Source organism: Adiantum capillus-veneris, chromosome 18, assembly GCF_014529385.1.
Source record: "Adiantum capillus-veneris isolate H3 chromosome 18, ASM1452938v2, whole genome shotgun sequence".
NCBI classification, from domain to species: domain Eukaryota; kingdom Viridiplantae; phylum Streptophyta; class Polypodiopsida; order Polypodiales; family Pteridaceae; genus Adiantum; species Adiantum capillus-veneris.
Genome location: NC_140948.1, coordinates 131,104,175 through 131,123,883, shown reverse-complemented (window position 1 = coordinate 131,123,883; position 19,709 = coordinate 131,104,175). Strand labels below are relative to the sequence as shown.

General features: G+C 40.7%; 1 protein-coding gene across 1 annotated transcript in view; it reads left to right on the top strand.

Annotated features, from left to right (window-relative positions):
- LOC147436418 (uncharacterized) overlaps positions 1-17,812 on the top strand; it is a 48,891-nt gene extending 31,079 nt beyond the window's left edge. The window contains 1 exon segment of the mRNA XM_086487856.1: positions 16,869-17,812. Within this exon segment, the coding sequence (XP_086343982.1) occupies positions 16,869-17,812 (944 nt within the window).
- The last annotated feature ends 1,897 nt before the right edge of the window (positions 17,813-19,709 follow it).

Below are 19,709 nucleotides of genomic sequence, written 5' to 3'. Positions count from 1 at the left end.
TCACACAAAGTCGACGAAAGTGAAAAACTAGATTATGATAAAAAGTTCTCTTTACAAAATGACCTAGGTACCTTATATACTAAGGCTACCATAGGTTCAACCTAAAACAAAGTTTAATGGGTCAAATGGATTTGTATGTACAATGTGAAAGTGCCATTGCACCCTGGCTTCTACAACTAGACTAACTACTCATTACAATTGGTGTTTTTAACCATAATATGCAGCATTTCATAACTCTCAAAAAACAAGGCTTTGTTGAGTTTTGTCGTATTGTTGACCCATGGGTCTACATTCTGGCTATCCCACTGGTGCCCCATCTACAATGCATAAATAAAAGACATGCCAAGTTCTAGTATGTTGGTTGCCACATGCATTGAGTCAAGAACAAATGCAACACCTTCCTATTATTTATTGTCTTTTTAGCTTTATAGCTTGAACATAAAGTTTTTATTTTATTTATTTGTTAGATTTAAAAAATCTCCCAAGGACTCCTTCTCACATGATCATGAGTATTTCTCACCAACACATCTAAAAAAAGGGACTTATGCATGAATCTAATAACAAAAGAGTGGATGGTCACCAAAAGTTATATGAAAGGATTTCTAAAGCACTAGCTTACAAGAACTAGAAGAGAGGTTTTCGTCTTCTTGATCACTAGATCAATCCTCATGTAACTGTGACAAAGGTTTGTGCCCTCAATTTTCTTTTTTCTTTTTTCTCACAATCTTGAGTGTGAATGGCACGGGTTGCCCTGAGCCAATCATCCGAGTTATTCCTTTTACATATCACATATATAAGCTCCACACTTTCTTGTACAATTGTTGAGAAACTAGCAACAGAGACGTCATTATCAAAGACGCGTCAGTTCCTGACCTTCCAGATATTATGAAAGAAGCAAAATCTAACAATTTGGGTACAATCAAGAAGGGCAAGAGTTTGAAATTGGTTCCCCCCTATTTTTATGGGAATGTGTCCCTCAAGAGGAATTTATATAAGCCAAAGTTTTGGAACCCTAAGAAGACTTTTGAATTAATCAATCTTTGTGTTTATTGTGTGTTTGTGTGACTGTGTGTGTGTGAGAGAGAGAGAGAGAGAGAGAGAGAGAGAGAGAGAGAGAGAGAGAGAGAGAATGAGAAGAGTTTGAGGACCGCCCAAGGGGGCCGCCATATGCCCAAGGGGGGTATCCCATAGCAAAGAGCTAGCAGAGAGGAGGAATCCAAGGGGACTCCAAGGCAAGTTCAAAGAGAAAGTGGGTGGCCAAGTCGGGCTGCCTAAAGGCAAATCTAAAGCAGACAGAGAGCAATGTGAAGTGTCTACCATGTAAGGGTTTCCAAAAGGAGTAGGCCAAGTGCAAACAATGCAAGGAAAATACTATAATGAGTTAGCAAATAGATGTACGAGTTGGTGGTGATGGCGCCCAGCACCGGTCGTTGCTGGCTGGTGGCAGCACTGTCGTAGCTCATAGTGTTGACATGGTGGCCCGCATTAGAAGTCGGTCTTGCACTCGTGAAGGGGCCCTTCTTTGGAGTAAAAAGGCAAAAGCCCCCCTCCCCACTAGTGATATCGCTAGTGGTAAGGTAAGGGACAATTTTTGTGGAGAGAGAGAGAGAGAGAGAGAGAGAGAGAGAGAGAGAGAGAGAATGAGAGAGTTTGAGGACCGCCCAAGGGGGCCGCCATGTGCTCAAGGGGGTATCCCATAGCAGAGAGGAGGAATCCAAGGGGACTCCAAGGCAAGTTCAAAGAGAAAGTGGGTGGCCTAAAGGGAAATCTAAAGTGGACAGAGAGCAATGTGAAGTGTCTACCATGCAAGGGTTTCCAAAAGGAGTAAGCCAAGTGCAAACAATGCAAGGAAAATACTATAATGAGTTAGCAAATAGATGTACGAGCTGGGAAGCTCTCTTTTTTTTTCTTTTTTTGGGTCCTTTAGTCACCCCTATAAAAGGAGATGCATGTGAATTTTTAGGTGCTTTTTTGCCATTATGCTTTTGCCATTATGCTTTTTGCCATTGGGGCTTTTGGCCAGTTGTATTTTTTTGCCTAGGGTTGTGCCGGTAGGGAATTGGTTGTAAATGGTTGTGTGTTGTATCTCTCTCTCTCTCTCTCTCTCTCTCTCTCTCTCTCTCTCTCTCTCTCTCTCTCTCTCTCTCTCTCTCTCTCTCTCTCCCCACAAAAATTGTCCCTTACCTCACCACTAGCGATATCGCTAGTGGGGAGGGGGGCTTTTGTCTTTTTACTCAAAAGAAGGGCCCCTTCACGGGCGCAAGACTGACTTCTAATGCGGGCCGCCATGTCATCACTACGAGCTACAACAGTGATGCCACCATCCAGCAACCACCGGTGTTGGGCGCCATCGCCACCAACTAAAACCGCCACGCACCGCAGGTGACAGAGGGAGAGCTCTCTTTTGCCTTCACACTCCCAAATGGGCTCATGACCTAGCTCTTAAAGACTTTGCAGCGGGTTTGAATCTCTGCATATGGGTTCATTAATCCCACGTGGTGCTGCGAGCACCCCACCCTTTAGGATGACCGCCAATGCCCCAAACAATTCCCTCATACTCATTCCCCCCCCCCCACTTCATCAACTTGCAACATCCCGCTCCGACGTTGGACTTCCAAGCCGCAAGGCCCGACCCGAAGCTTCGCCATACAACCTTCAAGCCACAAGTACCTGGGCACATGCCGAGATTCTCACGGTTGCAAATCGAGCCGTCAAAACAAAAAAAAATCATATGTAATCTCACTGCCGCCAAATTCTCTCAACCTTACCAAGCCATAGCTCTGCTCAAAATCACGAGCCGTCAATCCCTGGTTACTCCACATGGCATGATCTATTTGCTTGAACCCTATTGAAGCTCAAGAAATGCCATATGGCACGTCCTCCAATGTAGCCAGGTGGGCACAGACCCGACCCCAGACAAAACTTTGATTACTAATATCTTGACACATGGGCCTCAGGTTGCCGATCTAAAAGACCAACAGGCTCCATAAATCAAGATCTACACACCTGCAACTCCAAATTGGCTTGGATCACCTTGCTCCACCTGCACTATCTGTCTCAGATCTGCAATGCACTGCACCTTCAAACTCAAATATCTTGGGCTTCATAGCCCTGTTTGAAGCAGTTTGGACCTTCTCCTTCAGCACTTTAAGCTCTACATTTCTAGGCAAAGCGATTGCACCTTGAACCTCCTTCATCTGCTACCCAAATTAGCCCCTTTTGGAGCCCTTCTTGGCATGTAAACCACATCAACCATACATATCCGATGCTACATGTCTGCCCATGATCTTTATAGCTGCTTTGGCCCTTTGCCTTGCTTTTTCTAGCTAGCCCATGCTGTCTTCCACGGGCGACCAACTTTGGATGCACCAACGTACCATATGCAAGGCCAAAAAGAGCTTATAGAGGAGGAATGGGAGATTCTATGCTTAGATTGACGGTTCATCAAAGAATGAGAATCTCAAGTCCAAAAATGGGTTAACAGGAAATATTTTGGAAACAGGGACCAAGGGATCATGTGGTAGCATTTGTGTGCGTCATTAAAGATGAGGAAGTCCTAGACTTTCCCATGCAGTTCATAAGATTTGGGTTAACTCTAGAGGAGAATGCCATCACTTGGTTTGATTTCGTTGCACGTAGAGACTTCGAGTCACTGAAGGAGGTATTTGATGAGTTTATTGAGGAATTCTCTCAAAGAGGGATATCCCACAATACGGTCTTGCAAATCCATAAGTTCAAGAACAAGGAAAGAGAATCTGTACAAAAAGCAGCTTTAAGGATGAAACACTACGTAAAACTCTGCCATGTGGAAGAGTTACCAGCATAGTCCAGACTCATGCTAATATTCATCCAAGGATTGAGGAATTCAGACCTTCATAAGGATCTTCATATGAAGAAGAGCACAAATGTAAACAAGCTGACCAAAGAAGCCCTATACCTAGTAGACAACTGTGTTGTCTACAAGGAAGGTGAATACAAAGATTTACATGATGATTTGTCACCACACCATAGTGGATCAAAGTCCACAAAATTGGCACAAAAGAGCAAGGTAGTTGTAAGTCAGGAGCAACTTATTGAATAAGTGCTCATAAGGATAAGCCCATTTGCTAAGCCAAAGGCTAAGCAACCAAGTGGTGTGCCATCGAGCAAAAATGGAATAATAATGTGACAAAAGAGTGTTACTATAACAAGGGATATGTAAGAGAGTGACAATATGCCCCACCAGCCCAAGTGGAACCTCCTCAAGAACCACCAATGCCTAGGCATACAACAAGGAGTTTACCAGGTCCTGTAGGGGTTGAACGGCCACAACCAGTTTTGGGGCACCAACCACCTCTCCCAAGAGAAATACTTGAAGGCATTAGCTGGTGCACCCACTATAGAAGAACCATAGGAACAAGCCTTAGTGCATATGCCTACATATTACAAAGAGTCGAGTGGATACATGGCTAGTTGAGCATACTATACACCTGAAGAGCGAAAAGTATCAAAACCTTGGAGCATGATTGGGAATGTTGGACCACCAATAGCAGCTCATGCTGTAGGAGAAGGTAGATACATCTTAGATGAGAGAACATTATTTTTTATAACCAATGGTGGCTTAGTAGGACAAAGGCCTACCTATCAATAGAGAGAGGCTCCAAGAGCACCTTGACAACCCTTAGGACCGTGCTACAAGTGTGGCGGAGACCACCTTATGAAAGATTATCCTCATATAGAGACCATTAGAGTGAATTAATATTGTCCACATTGTGAAGTCACTCATTTGATTAGTGATTGTTCAAAAACCCCAAATAAAATGGTGAAAAAAACGTCGAATATTTTACAGGCAGTCCCATCAAGTAGTGGTTCTGAAAATGAAACAGTGATACTCATACAGGTTATCACAAGAGCGCAAGCTCAAAAAGCAATGGAAGGACCAATAATTGAGGAACCTAGAGCTGATGCACCTAGTCTTGAAAGGAAAAGTTGATGCAACACTTAGAAGGAACAAGAACAAACTTCCTTATAGAAGAGACGAAACAAACCAAGGAAAATTCAAGAAAACTAGAAGGAGAATCCAACAAGAGAAAGGAGACCGCTGAGGTAGAGTCTGAGAAGAATGAAAAAGTCCAAGTTCGAGAGGATTTGTACTAGTTAAAAAAGCAAATGAACCTCTAGATGCACTTCTGAAAGCTTATGAAGCACGGCTTAAAAATAACTAGACCCAGCAACAAAGATGGATGACATATCCATATGCTGAGTTGGAAAAGCAAAGATTGAAGATGTGTTAAAAGATGATCCAAACCGCTAATCTGTTTTAGATCCACCAACAAGAAAACAAAAGGGTTGGATGTAGATTCTAGCTCCAACACCAGTGGTCCCACCAAGACACGTGCCTGAAGAGATAGTTGAGGTTCCCATAGCTGAATTAGAAACCATGGAGTTTATGGAAAATCCAAGAGTAGTGAAGAATACCACAGATCAGCCATCTGGTGGTTTCCATCCTATCATGCTTGAGATATACAGAGAAGGTGATGGCTTAGATGAATTTTGGAAATAAATAAAAGAAGAAAACAAAGCAAATGAGCTAAGTCAAAGAGTGAGCTAGATCAGTAATTGGAGGGACATATTCTTCCTCCTATTGAGGAATTTGAGGCGGGACCTCAAACAGATTTAGATATTCACTCATATTGGGGGGATAGAGGATCTATAAGATCTTTGGATAGCCAACCTCAATCCTTGAGAACCTTACTCTCTTATATGGGAGAGTATGAAGCAAAGTCTGATGTGAAGGCACTACCATCACAAAGACTCTCCTCAAAATAAATGATGGACTCCAAAGGATTGATAGACATATTGTCTACACATGTGACTTGCACCATTACGCTAGCTAAGCTTCTTCAAATCTCAACGGGTACTATGTAATCATGTTAATCTATAACATGAGTTCAAAAGGAGGGGTTTTAAAAAAATTTATGCAATTTAACAAAGATACATTTATAAAAGGGGTTTTTATATTCAAAATTTGAAAAAATCTCCTAAAATAAGGAGTCACTTTGAGACAAAGGATATTCAGCTCAAGATATGTGCAACAAAAAGCACATATTTTCCAATCTTAGAGTAGGCACATGGAGGAATAAGAGGAGTCCATTTCTCAAGAGATAAGACAACAAAAATCTTGATCGCAAGAATATGGTGGTATACATTACACATGGATGTTGAAGAATATGTTAAAAGATGTGATGCTTGCCAGCATACCAAAGTACCAATAAAGAGGGATGATGCCTTTAAGGCATATGATGAGATCCAAAGGTTTTTCTAAGTGAGGTATGGATTTTGTAGGTCTAGTTTCACTACCCGCTTATAGGATTCACTTCCAATATATCAATGTTGCCATGGACTATCTCACCAAATGGGCTGAAGCGAAAGCCACACAAAAATCAGATGCAAGGACCACTGCACAATTTCTCTATGAACATGTGTTTGTTAGATATGGTTGACCAATAGAACTTGTCAATGATCGTGGCACACATTTCATTAATGAAGTTATTAAAAATTTTCTAGATGAATCCATGGTAATTCACAAGAAGTTTGCTCCACACCATTAAAGCTACAAACAAAACCTTGTGCACTTTATTGACTAAAATTGTATATGATTCAAGGGCTAATTGGGATCAAAAGTTCCACTCTACATTGTGGGATTATAGGGTAGCTTATTAGACATCCATTGTAACAACACCGTACAACATGGTGTTTGGTCTTAATGATATCTTGTCCATGGAGTTTTTAATCCCACCTCTAAGGGTAGCTAAGTGATTGGAATGGGCTAACCATGAATTTTCTTTAAGAATATATGACCTTGAAAAGCTAGATGAGATCTGCTTGAAAGCCATAGCTTCTATCTATGCTCAAAAAAGAAGACAAAAGGAGTTTTTCAATAAGCATGTATGCTCAAAATAATTTAAAACAGGTGATTATGTCTTGTTCTATACATTGAAACAACATCCCAAGAAACTTAAAAAACGAGGGATGGGACTCTTTGTGATCAAAGGTCTATCACCAAATGGGGTCTACATTAGCTAGTGAAGATATGTCCAACTAGATTAGTGGATGCAGGCTAAGAAAGTATCATTTTTCATAACCCAAAACATGCTTCAAAAAATCCATGAGGAGAAGAAACAAACTCAAGAAAAACAATACACCGTCGCAAAGCTCAAGACGAAGCAAAGGAATGAATGGCAAAGAGGAAGCTTCTACAATAAAGGCAATACCAAGGATCACCACTCCGGATCAATGCACTCAAAAGTAATAGAATTCAATGACAAGGATACGGTGGATCCAATAATCAAAGTCAAGGTTAGAAGTAACCAAGTGAAAGCAAATACGCTTCTAGATTTATGAGCTCAAGGGAATCTTATTTCCTACAGCTTATACAAGTGGCTTGCACTTGAGAAAAAAATCCAACCCACACAACAGGACATTCATAAATATTTGGAGCATTCAATCAAGGCTCTAGGATGGACAATCATATTTGTGTAAATTAACCAATATGTCTATTTGCATACGTTTTATGTGGTAGAAGATAAACTAGTGTAGCATCCATTATTACTTGGTCAGCCATGGCAGAGAAAGTACAATGTACAAATTGAGTGTAGCTCTGATATAGCCAACATTCAACATGCAAAGGAAAGCCAATTGATTCCATTTGCTGCACACAAACTTGACAAACCATCGATAGTGGAGTCAAGAGAGAAGGGCAACCAACCCTTCCTTACAGCGGTTCAACAATGGATACCAAAGAGAACTTCAACAGAGATCACTTTTGCAGTTGTTCCACCCAAGGTAGTTACGGCCAACAAAGGAAAAATGCTAGTGAATATGTCAGGGAAACCCACAAAGCAAAGGTAGTTGTCACAGTCTTCCACAACACATAAGAAGGTCTAGATCAAGAAGCATGAAGCTGCAAAATTTTGGCAGACCATGCTCCTAACCAACTCTCCAATGACATATGATACACCCAAAATCCACAGTATATCACAAAAGTATGGGTGCCAAAGAGTTTGGTGAAAGTTCAAGGCAATCAAGACAAGCCCTAGATTCCAAAGAGACAGGCCAGGGAAATCCCTTCAATACAAACACATAAGATCTAGCCAACACAAAATCCAGACAACCAAAACAAAATGAGAAGTATATTTGGATATCCAAAAGCTTATGGAAAGCTCAAAAGAGTCAGCCTCAGATGTGGTAGTATGCCTAGTTTTTAAAAATGAAAAAACCATAGCTTAGAAGCAAAAATTAATTAAACCAAGCATAGAGAATGGAGAGATGGACAAAAGAGCAAAATCATGGAAGGATTTCACCTATTCATGCTCTTTTGAGCATCCTTCAGCAAGCATCCCCTTTATAGAGAAGTCTCTTGTTCTTTTTATTACAATCCAAGTTGATTGAAGCTAAGTGTAAACACAAGCTCCGAAGGCCATTTATTGAAAGCCACACAAAAGACACACAAAACCATTATTAAAAACCCAAATCTAGGGTCTTGCATACCCAAATTTTCCAAAGGGAAAAATCCCTAGGGAAAAAGTGTCTTTGGTTATGCACATGATGCTCTTTGTAACAAGTTTATGCATAACAACAAAATGAGAGAAAATGAGCTTCTAAATAAGCACATTTTACAATGTTCAAACTCTCATGCATGATTCAAATTTGATAAGTTTCTAGCTCAAATGAAAGTGAAGATTTAAAACAAGCCATGAGCTAGAAATAATACAAATTTTGAATGAATTTGAAGTGGCTCTTCAAGCCAAATTTTACATTTTCAAGCTCTCCAAAAAAGTTGGCTAACAACTAGCTCACATGAAATTTTACAATTTAGACCGAACTATGAGCTAGAGATGACTGCAACTTTTGATGGAATGAAAGTGAATGGCTCTCAATAGCCAAATTTTGTACTTGAAAGTTCTAAAAAAAGTTGGGTAAACACTAGCTCAAATGAAACATTTTCACTTTAGACCAAGCTATGAGCTAGCATGTATACAACTTTTAATCCAAAGAATTGGAATGGCTCTAAAGAGCCAAGTTTTGCAATTTTTTGCAATGATGACCCCTTCTTGGATCAATAAAAGCACACTTTGCCACAACTCAAAACAATGCACAACTGTTAGTGCCAAATAATTTATACATGCACGTCAAGCACCAAAAAATATCGAGCTCAATCATAAATTCAAAATGGTACCCTTTGGTCTTTCAACAAATCTCAATTTTAGTGCAATGCAATGATTTTACATTGAATTCAAGCACTAAAATGTACAAGTAATATCAAACCCAAACTTTTAATGCACACTCTCCATCAAGCATGAATGCATCGTCAATGAGCTATCAAATGAAGATCTCATGCATACCACAAAAGATTTTTCATTTAGTGCGACAAGGATTTCGATCAAACCAAGAATTGCCCCAATGCATAAGTCAAAATTATACAATGACGTACATAGAATTGTTCACAATCAGCACACATACAGCTGATGCTTTGCTCGCTCGCTCTTGAATAGTGAGTATGACATACAAAAAGAGAGAAAGCATACGAGGAAGTGACTATTCAATTTTATCGATCGTTCAAACAAAACCATTGGCGGATACCCTTTCAACATAGAGTGAAACCATCAATGCATGAAAGAATTTTGCATACTAAATAAGCATTAACACTAGAATGGTAACCTAACAGGACATAAAAGTGTCCTTTCAAGGTTTTGGGAAAAAATTCCAAAACCATAGTAGATCCACTCATTTTGAAAAATCCTTTCATGAGCTTATAGTTCAATAACTACTACATATGGAAAAAATGAGAAACTTGTAATTTTTCTCATCCATTGGTCCCTACAAGCCTCCAAAGTTGATGGACCAGTGCATTTTGCCCAAAACAGCAATTTCTTACGGTTGATTGTATATAAATTTTGTAGGACGTGAGATAAAATGCCCCGTTAACATCAATGGGTTGGTGACCAAAACATATGGTTGATTTTACCTCACTAATTTTTTTTGGGCAAAAAAATTAGGTACAAAAAAGTTGCATTTTTGCCATTCTGCGGACCTATCATCAAAGTTTCTATAGTCACGCTCAATACAGATACTATATACATGTTTTCTTAGTTCCCTTTGGGCCTTTGGATCCAAAAGGAGCCATGGAGCATGTCAAAAGGATAATGGATCTCTTACAATTGGAACCTTGGGGGCAATGATAAAGTGCTAAATATAGCAAACATGGAAAAACTGGGTTTAGCATTATGACCTCTAGAAACCCATAGAAACTACTCAATATCTAGCCAAGTTTGTATTCTATGATTAGATATGGTTACTACCTACAAAATACACACAATTGGCCTAAGAAACTAGCAATATTGAGAAAGTTACACTTGCTACTCTAAATGTATCGTATTCTTCAGCAATCAAAAAACTCAACCATCATCATATACTATGCTATATAGCATATTAGGTCCCCCAAAACTCAAGGAAGATTAGCTTTATGTTATACATTACACTTACACAATCAAAATTGAATTTGGATATCAAGAAAGCCACCAAAAAAATCATAAAAGTGCTAATTTTGGCCAAAAAACAGGATAATGCAATTCTTGTAAATTGGTCATAACTTTCAATTTTAACACTTAGCTCTCCCTACAAGCATCAAAACATGTTGAGAACTATGAAGGCCTAACCTCTAGCCATCTAAACCTCACAAACATGAAGTTTAGAGTGGTATAGTTGCCAAAAATTGAAAAAAAGCCAAAAACAGGACCCGTTTTTTCACACAGTTTAGGTTCAAAAATGTTGTGCACGAGTAAGGTTAATGGTGAGATGAATACTCCAAAAAAAATGCTAAGTTTTTTTCAGCTCGTAAGGCAACTTTGTGGATATATATATATAGCACCTAGAAATTTCTTTTCATACTCTTCAAATAATTCAAGCAAAACGGTCACTTAACAGGACACAAAAGTGTCCAAGGATATAAAAGTGTCCTGTTACCATTCTAGTGTTAAAAAGTCACAAACCATCACAAATCTAAATATATAATGCTATCCCATGGTTAGTCACCAATGATCAATGCTCAATTTTAGCACATTTAAAATACATGTTCTAGCACTAGACCCATAATGCTTAATTTTTCAATTAAACATCACAAATTCCACAGTTTATATGCAATTCTTGAACTTATGCAGAACATGAACTTCATGTTCCATGCTCTCATAGAACATGTGAGGGGCACAAATCAACACAAAGGTCGGGGTAGTGCGGGGCCTTAGCCTTATGAGCTCCAGGGAAAAGAGAGGGTGGGGAACGTCTGCTTAGTTTTTTTCAAAAAAATTGCTTAATTCTTGAAAAAAACACACCTTTTTTTATTTTCTTGATTGCAATGGGCTACAGCTACGCGGGGCTGTCAAAGAGGGAGAGATAGAGAATTGGGAGCATGTGTGTGTGTGTGTGGGTGTGTGTGTGTGTGGGTGTGAGCCAAGCCGAGTCACAAGAGCTGTAGGACAAATCACGTGTGTGTGTGTGTGTGTGTGCGCGTGGGATGCAAGCACTGATCCAAAACCTACCAGTGAGCCAATGAAGGGCGAAACTAGCAAGTTGTTGAAATTGGGGGCCGACTCGCCGAGAATGGTGGGTGTGGGTGTGAGAGAATAGGAGAGAGTATGATGATGTGGTGAGGGTTGCAGGCCAGCGAGGCGGAAGAAAAGTGTGTGGGAAGTGTGTGTGGGGTGGGGTGCGCCAAAATGGCAAAGGTGGAACATGTTGCACATTCAAGGAGCCAGCTCGCAGTGAGCACCATCATGGCCTTTTCAGAGCGTTGCCAGCCAGGCAGCTCTTAGCAGTTTAGCAACCCGACAAACGGGGTGAGGCCAATGCCAGTCTGACAGGTCGATTTTGAAAAAAAACATCTTACAAGTTGTCCCCACTAGGCGGTGATGGGGTGTGTTTTGTTTTGCATGGAGGTCGAAACATCATGTCTCGTTTAAGCCTATCTTAATCGAATAAGCTCCAAAATCAATCATAGCAATCCATAAACAATTCAAGCACAACATTTCATTTATTGGTATGCAAAGATTGGACATTGCACTTTGTGTATACCTCTACCCATTTCAACCTTGATTAGCAATCAACTAAATTCATTTGCCCCAATGTTACTCCAAATTATGAACTTCACAAGTCGTAAATCACTTTGAGTGAATGTAGCTTCTCTTTCCGCATTGTCTACACATATAATTGAATACCGTAATATCATTTTTCATAATGTGACAACTAATCTTGCACTTAATCATGCTACCATGCAATCTTTTTTCATAATGTGACAACTAATCTTGCACTTAATCATGCTACCATGCAATCTTATACATATCATTGGTGCACCATTACAACCCATCATCTCCTTTCACACAACATGCCATCCATAATTTCTCATTCACAATACTATCACAGCTTGAGATAAATAAATCCCCATTGCCACTTCAAATTTGATGCACCTTTATATTTAATTGGACAATATACACACACATCTGTGATTGCATAACTTTCTCTCCATTGGAAATGGAAATGAAACCCATCAATCATAGCAACGTGAATTGCTCATTTCTCCTATCCAAATCACTTAAGTATATTTAGGATTGCATGTTCATGCATATGATTTGGTGTAGACATCATTGCACCTTTGCCATCTTCATCACATTGATCAATCATTAGCATGGCCAAACACTAAAATATTTCACAATTGAGCGTGAATTGGGTGATCTATCTCAATCTTTAACCCAATTTGTGTTACACATCAATCATTTGGCCAATTTATCATCATAATTGGTAAAAATTACCAATTATTCATTTACATATTGGTTTGCACATGCCATTGATTGGTACACAAACCCAAATTTAGGTTGAAATCATATGTAAAAACTCCATCAATTCTTCATTGAAATGCACAAATTGCACACTTTATCAAGCATAAATGAATGCATGCATACTCAATTTCTAAAAAAATAATAGTATTTTGACCCAATCAAGCAATGCACACACTCAAAAGTTAAGCACAAAAGTTGAAATTTGGTTCAATTGGCAATGAATTTAGGCTTATACATAATGATTGCACACCCTTTTCATGCACATTTCACAATCAAAAATCATTTGGGTGCCCCAATTGACCATCAATCATTAAATCAGGTGGTCTTCAATTGGGCACACACACTCAATCTTTAATTTTTGGCATTTAGGTTTGTCCAATGATTAGCCTAACATACATACCAATTACATAATTGCACACTCACATATTATCAATTCCATCAATTTCTATGCATGCACACACTCAAGATTAGGTGCACACACACTTGAATTTTTTGGCAGTTTTTTCCCTCTTTGGTGCATTACACACACAATGATTTTTATGCATACACATGTTTTCTTGTTGCAAATCAAGATTAATCCTGACACACACATCATTCATTAGTCAAAATTGACCATCGATTTTATTCCAAAACAATCAAAGTAGGCTCTCAAAGTATGTCAATTGATTTACACACCTAATTTTAGCAATAAATTAGCAACACATTGAAATCAAATTAATCACCCAAAAGTTGAATGGAGTAGGTCAATGCACTTACAATCGATTGCATCCAAGCTAATCATTGCACCACGTGATGATTCCATCATGCACACACGTGTGGTTCTTCCAAATTAGTCCAAAATTGACCATTGTAGGCCAAAATCCAAACACTCAAATCATCAAATTAAGCATGGATTAGCACAATTAACTTGATAAAAGTGTTGATTCCACCTCTTATAAGGGAATTAAACATACATTACACTTTAAAATTTAGCGGTTAGGTTAGCAAAGTTAGTCAAAAATTAGTAAAATTATTATGGAATTAGTACAATTAGCATGGAAATGAACCAAAATTAGTAATGGTTAGTGAGAAGTTAGTGAAATTGGGGGTGGAATTGGGGGTTTGGGGTATTCAAAACTCAAAAATTAGCTTGAATTACTTGCAAAAAAATCATCAAATCAAACCAAAATTGAGTTACACACACTCAAAAACTGATGAAATTAGTAGTGAAATTACTCTATTCTAAATATCCTATACTCACTAGCTTAGGTTATCGATCCCAGGCAACGATGCCAAATGTTGGGGGGCTATCGTAGCATAGACTAATCAACCCAAGGCCAACAAAATTATCAATCCTAAGATCGGCAAGCCTGATAGGGTATGGAAGCACGAGCATCAGATGTATCGAATGAGAGGATTCAAGAGAATTCTCTTCCAATGTAATAGAGATTAACCATGAATCACTAACTCTAGTCACATCATCAATCAAGCATCACCTACACACATTAATCCCACCAAATTACGACTTACCATAGACTAGAATCTCAAAGAACAATCTTAACAAGCACACACTAATTGCATTAGTGTTGGCCTCTCCAATCACCACATGCCAATCAAGGCACTTCATCAAAAGCTACACACACAAGGTGAATGGTGCTAGAGTTTCATTAAACCCATCCACACACACAAGCAAACAATAGGGCAAATACAGTAATCACAAGATTAAGAACCAACTTAATCAACCTAATTAAAGATGTTAAATATCACAAATCGAGTGCTCATAGAAGGATAGGAGTGGTCAATAAGCAAGAAATTATCACACATACTCAAATATAGAATAATGCGAAGGTGAAACTACTTCATGACATAATAGAATATAGAAGAAGTAGACAATGAAAAAAGTAGAGATTAGATTCAGAAATGATTCTCTAATTACAATGGATTAGCACTAGCCTCTTAAGCATAGGCATTAAGCTCAAGGATGGGCCATCCATAGAGTGAACACTCAAGAGAAAGAGATTCTCTCAAAAGTGGATCCTCATGAATGACTACTCAAGAATGAAGCCTCCTTGCATAAAGGCTTCCTTATAAAGGCTTGCACCAAAATCCTTTCTACTATGGGATTAAGTTTGAGCCTCCTAGCTAGCATATACAACTTGGAACTCACAATGAGCCCAAAATCTTATACAAATGTGGATAGGAAATATTGTGCACATCCATAGCATATCTCCCGCTTGATGCACAATTGGTGTAGATTGTGTTAGCGTCCACCGCTAACATGCATAGACGGCCCAAACCAGAGATACATGAGATTTTGTTGCACAACACAAAAAATTCAGAGGGGGGATGGATCCCACAGGTATTCAAGAAGTGTTAATGGGTGGCCATCATGCAACACGTGTACAGTGCAGCTGAGATCCATCTGCAGAGAGCTTCAACTCAATTTACACCTCATTGTAAGTCCTCATGGTTAGCTATCCCATGCATATATCATGTTTAACGTGCATGCGATCATTATGTTTGACTAAGGGCATTTGTAAAGATGTTTTTCCATCCAGCTTAGTTGAGGAGCAGCCGCTTGAGTGCCTCTCAGGCATGTTCATGGTTGTGCATGCTCACATTGGGGAGCTTATGTTTCCTAATGTCTCGTCGAAAAAACTTACCGAGCAGCGAATATTCATGTACTCCCACAAGTACGTGGTACCAAAGTCAAGCCAAAGCTATGGTAGGTTAGAAGCCGTGGACACACCCTCATTGCAGAGTGCAGAATGGCCAACTCCAGACCATTGGACCTTGCTTTCTTTCAAGCGCAAGGTGCTGCAAGATTTCCAAGGGTCCCTAAAGTTTGGTAAGGCAACCAAATCAGTGGGTCTCAGTTGGCATTGCCCCATCCATTTGTTTCTGCATGCATTCCACTCTCTACCGAGATTGTGGAAACACCGACAATGTTTGTTTGCAAAGAATTTGACATAGATGCAATGGATACCATTCTAAGTGTCAATTGGGGCTATGTTGACGGTTTGCATGATGGTGACCGTTACAAGTGCAATGTGTCCCCCACACAGCTTTGCCTTCGATATTTGAAGGCAGGGTGCACCTTGTATGCACGGTTTAGATACGAAAGGTGGATGCACAAATGTGGCAAATGGATATCCTTGCAGCTGACATCCGAAGAGGTTCAATGCTTTGAAATTCGTGTCCCATGCCCAATAATGAGGTGGAGGTGGTTGTAGTGAACCCGCATTGGACTCTTGCCAATCTTCGGGAACACTTTGTCATAATGGGATTCGAGGATGTTGGCAATGCAAGTTTCAAACTGGAACAACGCAAGGTCTGCTTTGTGTTATTTTTTAGATTTAAAACGCATATTTTTAATTTTTTTCAAGATGGAATATGTCTATATAAGGGCGACCACCTCCTGATTTTACCATTTTCATCTCAGCATTGCAGAGAGACCTAGCATACCCAATTACGCAAAGAGAAAGCATGGCTGCAACTAGTGCTTTAGATGCATTCTTTACTGAGGCTGGGCATGCAAATTGCCCTGAGCTTCATGCATTTTTCACAACCCAACCCGATTTGAAAACCACCTTGACCCTCCACTCTCAATCTCTTGAGCACATCACTTCATACATTTCCACGTGCATGGGGAGATTCATTGTTGAGTTACCAAACCGGCAAGGGCAATGGGTCCCTGAGGGCCTTCTGCACCACATCTACAAAGGGGACAAGCCATTTCATCAGTGGATTGCACGCTTTGCCACCATAGCACAACCCGCCGGACAACATGTGCGGCTTGAAGATGATGTGGTGTGAGCAATGCGTAAGGGAAAGATCGGAAACACTTTTTTCTTTGTCCAGACCATAATGATCTTCCTCCTTCACGAGTGCCCAACAGGCCCTGACGTAGTGCTACCACACTTGCAGATCGGCGGGGTACTGGCTGATGTGAAGGACCCCAAGTCCGTGGCCATTGACACATCCACAGAGAGAGGGCGCTTGCCTTGACATACCCTGTAGGGATTCAAGGCCTCTCCATCCGTCGGTTCATCCTCGGGGCCGCCAGAAGGAATCGGGATGCCATTGTGGTGGGTGGGGAGGAGTTTGTGTTTTTGCATGATCTGGAGAAATCCTTTGAGCCTCGCATGGATGAGTGTTTCTCCATCCTCGATGCCCATGGCAAGTTTGAGGTTGATACCACCACCTCCCATGACGATGATCTCCTACTGCCCATGGGGAATACTTTGGCGGAGAGAGTGGCGATCGCACAAGCCGAGGTGGCAGCGGCCGAGCAGGCCAAGGTCTCTGAGGAGGAGTTTGTGGCTGTGCAAGCCATGTGTTTGGCTAAACGTGCAAGAGTGGATTCACCATCACCTGCTACAACACCTGTTTTGCTTGATCCAAAGGGGAAGTCAAGTGTGGATCTTTACTTGCACTCGGATGCTGATGAGGAGGATCGTAGACAAGAGGTATAGATACTCACTTAAGTTTGATTGTTACAAATGATTTTGTTCAAAACCTATGTTTTGCAAGATGTTTTGGAGGTTGACTCCCGGGCGCAACGGTCAAGGGGGAGGAGGACGCCATTCGGACCTCAAGCGGCACTTACTCACTACCTCGGTACACTTCGGACTGATGTCGTGGTGTTTGTGCATGCTGACTACTCCCTCAATATACGCTACAACATTTTTGCCATCCATTCACTCTCCAAGGCATTGTGCTTAACAACCCTTGCCCAATCAGCCAACCTTGTAGTGCTTGTAAAGAAAGATTTTGCAATATCCACTTTCGGTGTCAACTTTCGCGGGCGCCTCATCGCCCATGTCGGCATGAACCAAGCTGTAGGGGTTAATGACACCCAAGAAATCACAACCACTTTGCTTAACAGGGAGCCACCCCAAAAGGCCAAGCGCCAGAAAATTGTAATTCAAAAGATCCTAAAGCAAAAGCCAGATATCATGTAAAGCAGTGATATCCTTTTAATGAATCTATTTTTTGGTGTCTATGACTTTCTTTTACTTGCAAGTTTTTGAATTTGTTATATGTTTGGCTTCCAATGTGTATGAGAAGCACCATCATTTTTTATATGCCTACTAAAGGGCTTGGGAGGCCCCAAAATTATTGATATGCCTACTTTGTTATATGTTTGGCTTCCAAAGTTATTGATATGCCTACTGAAGGGCTTGGGAGGCCCCAAAATGGGTTGCCACAAGGGTGCACATTTGGGCCTTCCATTAGCATATGGAAGGGGCAAATGCGCGCCCTTTTGGCAGCCCATTTTGGAGCATCTCAAGCCCATTTTGGAGCATACCCAGATACTTTACAGTTGCAATACCCAATCACAAGAGAGAACCATGCTTAAAAAATTCTATGCGACATGGACTAAGTGGGGCATGACTTCCTGATGCATCTATGCTATGTGAAGCATTGAAGCAAATGAAATATCCCTATTGCTTGTTAAAAGTTTTTGGAAATCCTTGGAAAGGGCTTGGAATGCCCTAAGAATGGCTTCCACAAGGGCGCACATTTAGTCCATCCATCTGCCTTTGGAAGCCCCAAATGCGCGCCCTTGTGGCAGGCACTTTGGGGGCATTCCAAGCCCTTTCCAAGGCTTTCCAGATACTTTTTCCATGCATTAGTGAGTTTTCCCTTGCTTCAATGCTTCACATAGGATGGATGCATCAGGAAGTGCATGTCCCACTCTGCCAAGGTGCTTAATGTAGGCAAGTTTTCACAATAACAAGCTTAAAGCTACATACATACAAAAGAAGGTAGACAAAACATGGACCAGTGCTACATCGCATGGTACAGAATATAAAGCAATACAATGCACAAAGAGTGGTGTATACAATAAAAAGATGCTTATATTCGAATTCTTCCCAATCTTGGAAGTTCCGTAAATACAGAAAGGTTTGATGACTAATTACAAGCTATTGCTCATGGCGCAAACGGCGAACAATCTGCATATCCTTGGGCGTAATTGTTACACGCTTTGCATGGATGGCACATAGGTTCACATCCTTGAATATGCTAGTTAGATATTGCTCTGCTACCTCTTGGACTGCCTCTATGGCCACGGCACCCATCCGAAACTGAGTGTTGTACATTTGCAAAACCTCCCTGCAAACCCTTGCAAAAGGGGCTCTCCAAATCAAGAGCTCGGTGCTCTTCTGATAGTGGAGAATCTCCGCAAAATCATGGCTGCGCTTTCGCACCTTCTGAGGTCGACGGGGAGGTGCATTTGTTGCACGAGTTGGGGCAGCTTGCTTCCTCTTCTTGTAGACAATGCTCTTTCTCTTTTTCGGCCGCACAGGCACCTCCAACACCTCATAATTTGATTTCACCCACTCTCCATATGATTCGTGCTCTTCACTATTGAGCGGATGTGATGGTGTGGGTCCACTCCCTTTAGGAAGTGTCTTACCCCCAGTAGACATGTGAGCGGCATAAGTTTGTATTTTGACGCCAACCCATGGGGGATCTTCATCCGTTTGCATCTCTTTGGAGCCTTCTGACGGCTGCTTTTGGTTGTTTGTTTCTTTGCCTTGGTCGCTCTCATCCGCCATGTCGCCATCAAAATCGTTGGAGTTTGATGAATAGACAACAAGGTGATGCTTCCTTCTCTCTTTTGCTGCTCTAGAGGACTGGCCATGTTGATTTGAAGCTCCAGATTCTTCTATGTGGACCTCACCTTGAGCTTGTGAAGTTCCAGCTTTTGTTGCTGTAGCTTGGACTCGTTGACCATTCGGCCCCTCTGGATATGCAATCCTTGCCGTTTGTTTTGTTCTTGCCATGGTAGCACCTAGTATGGAAAATGACAAAATGAACGCCTTCTACCTTTAAATAGGGTTTTTTGGGATT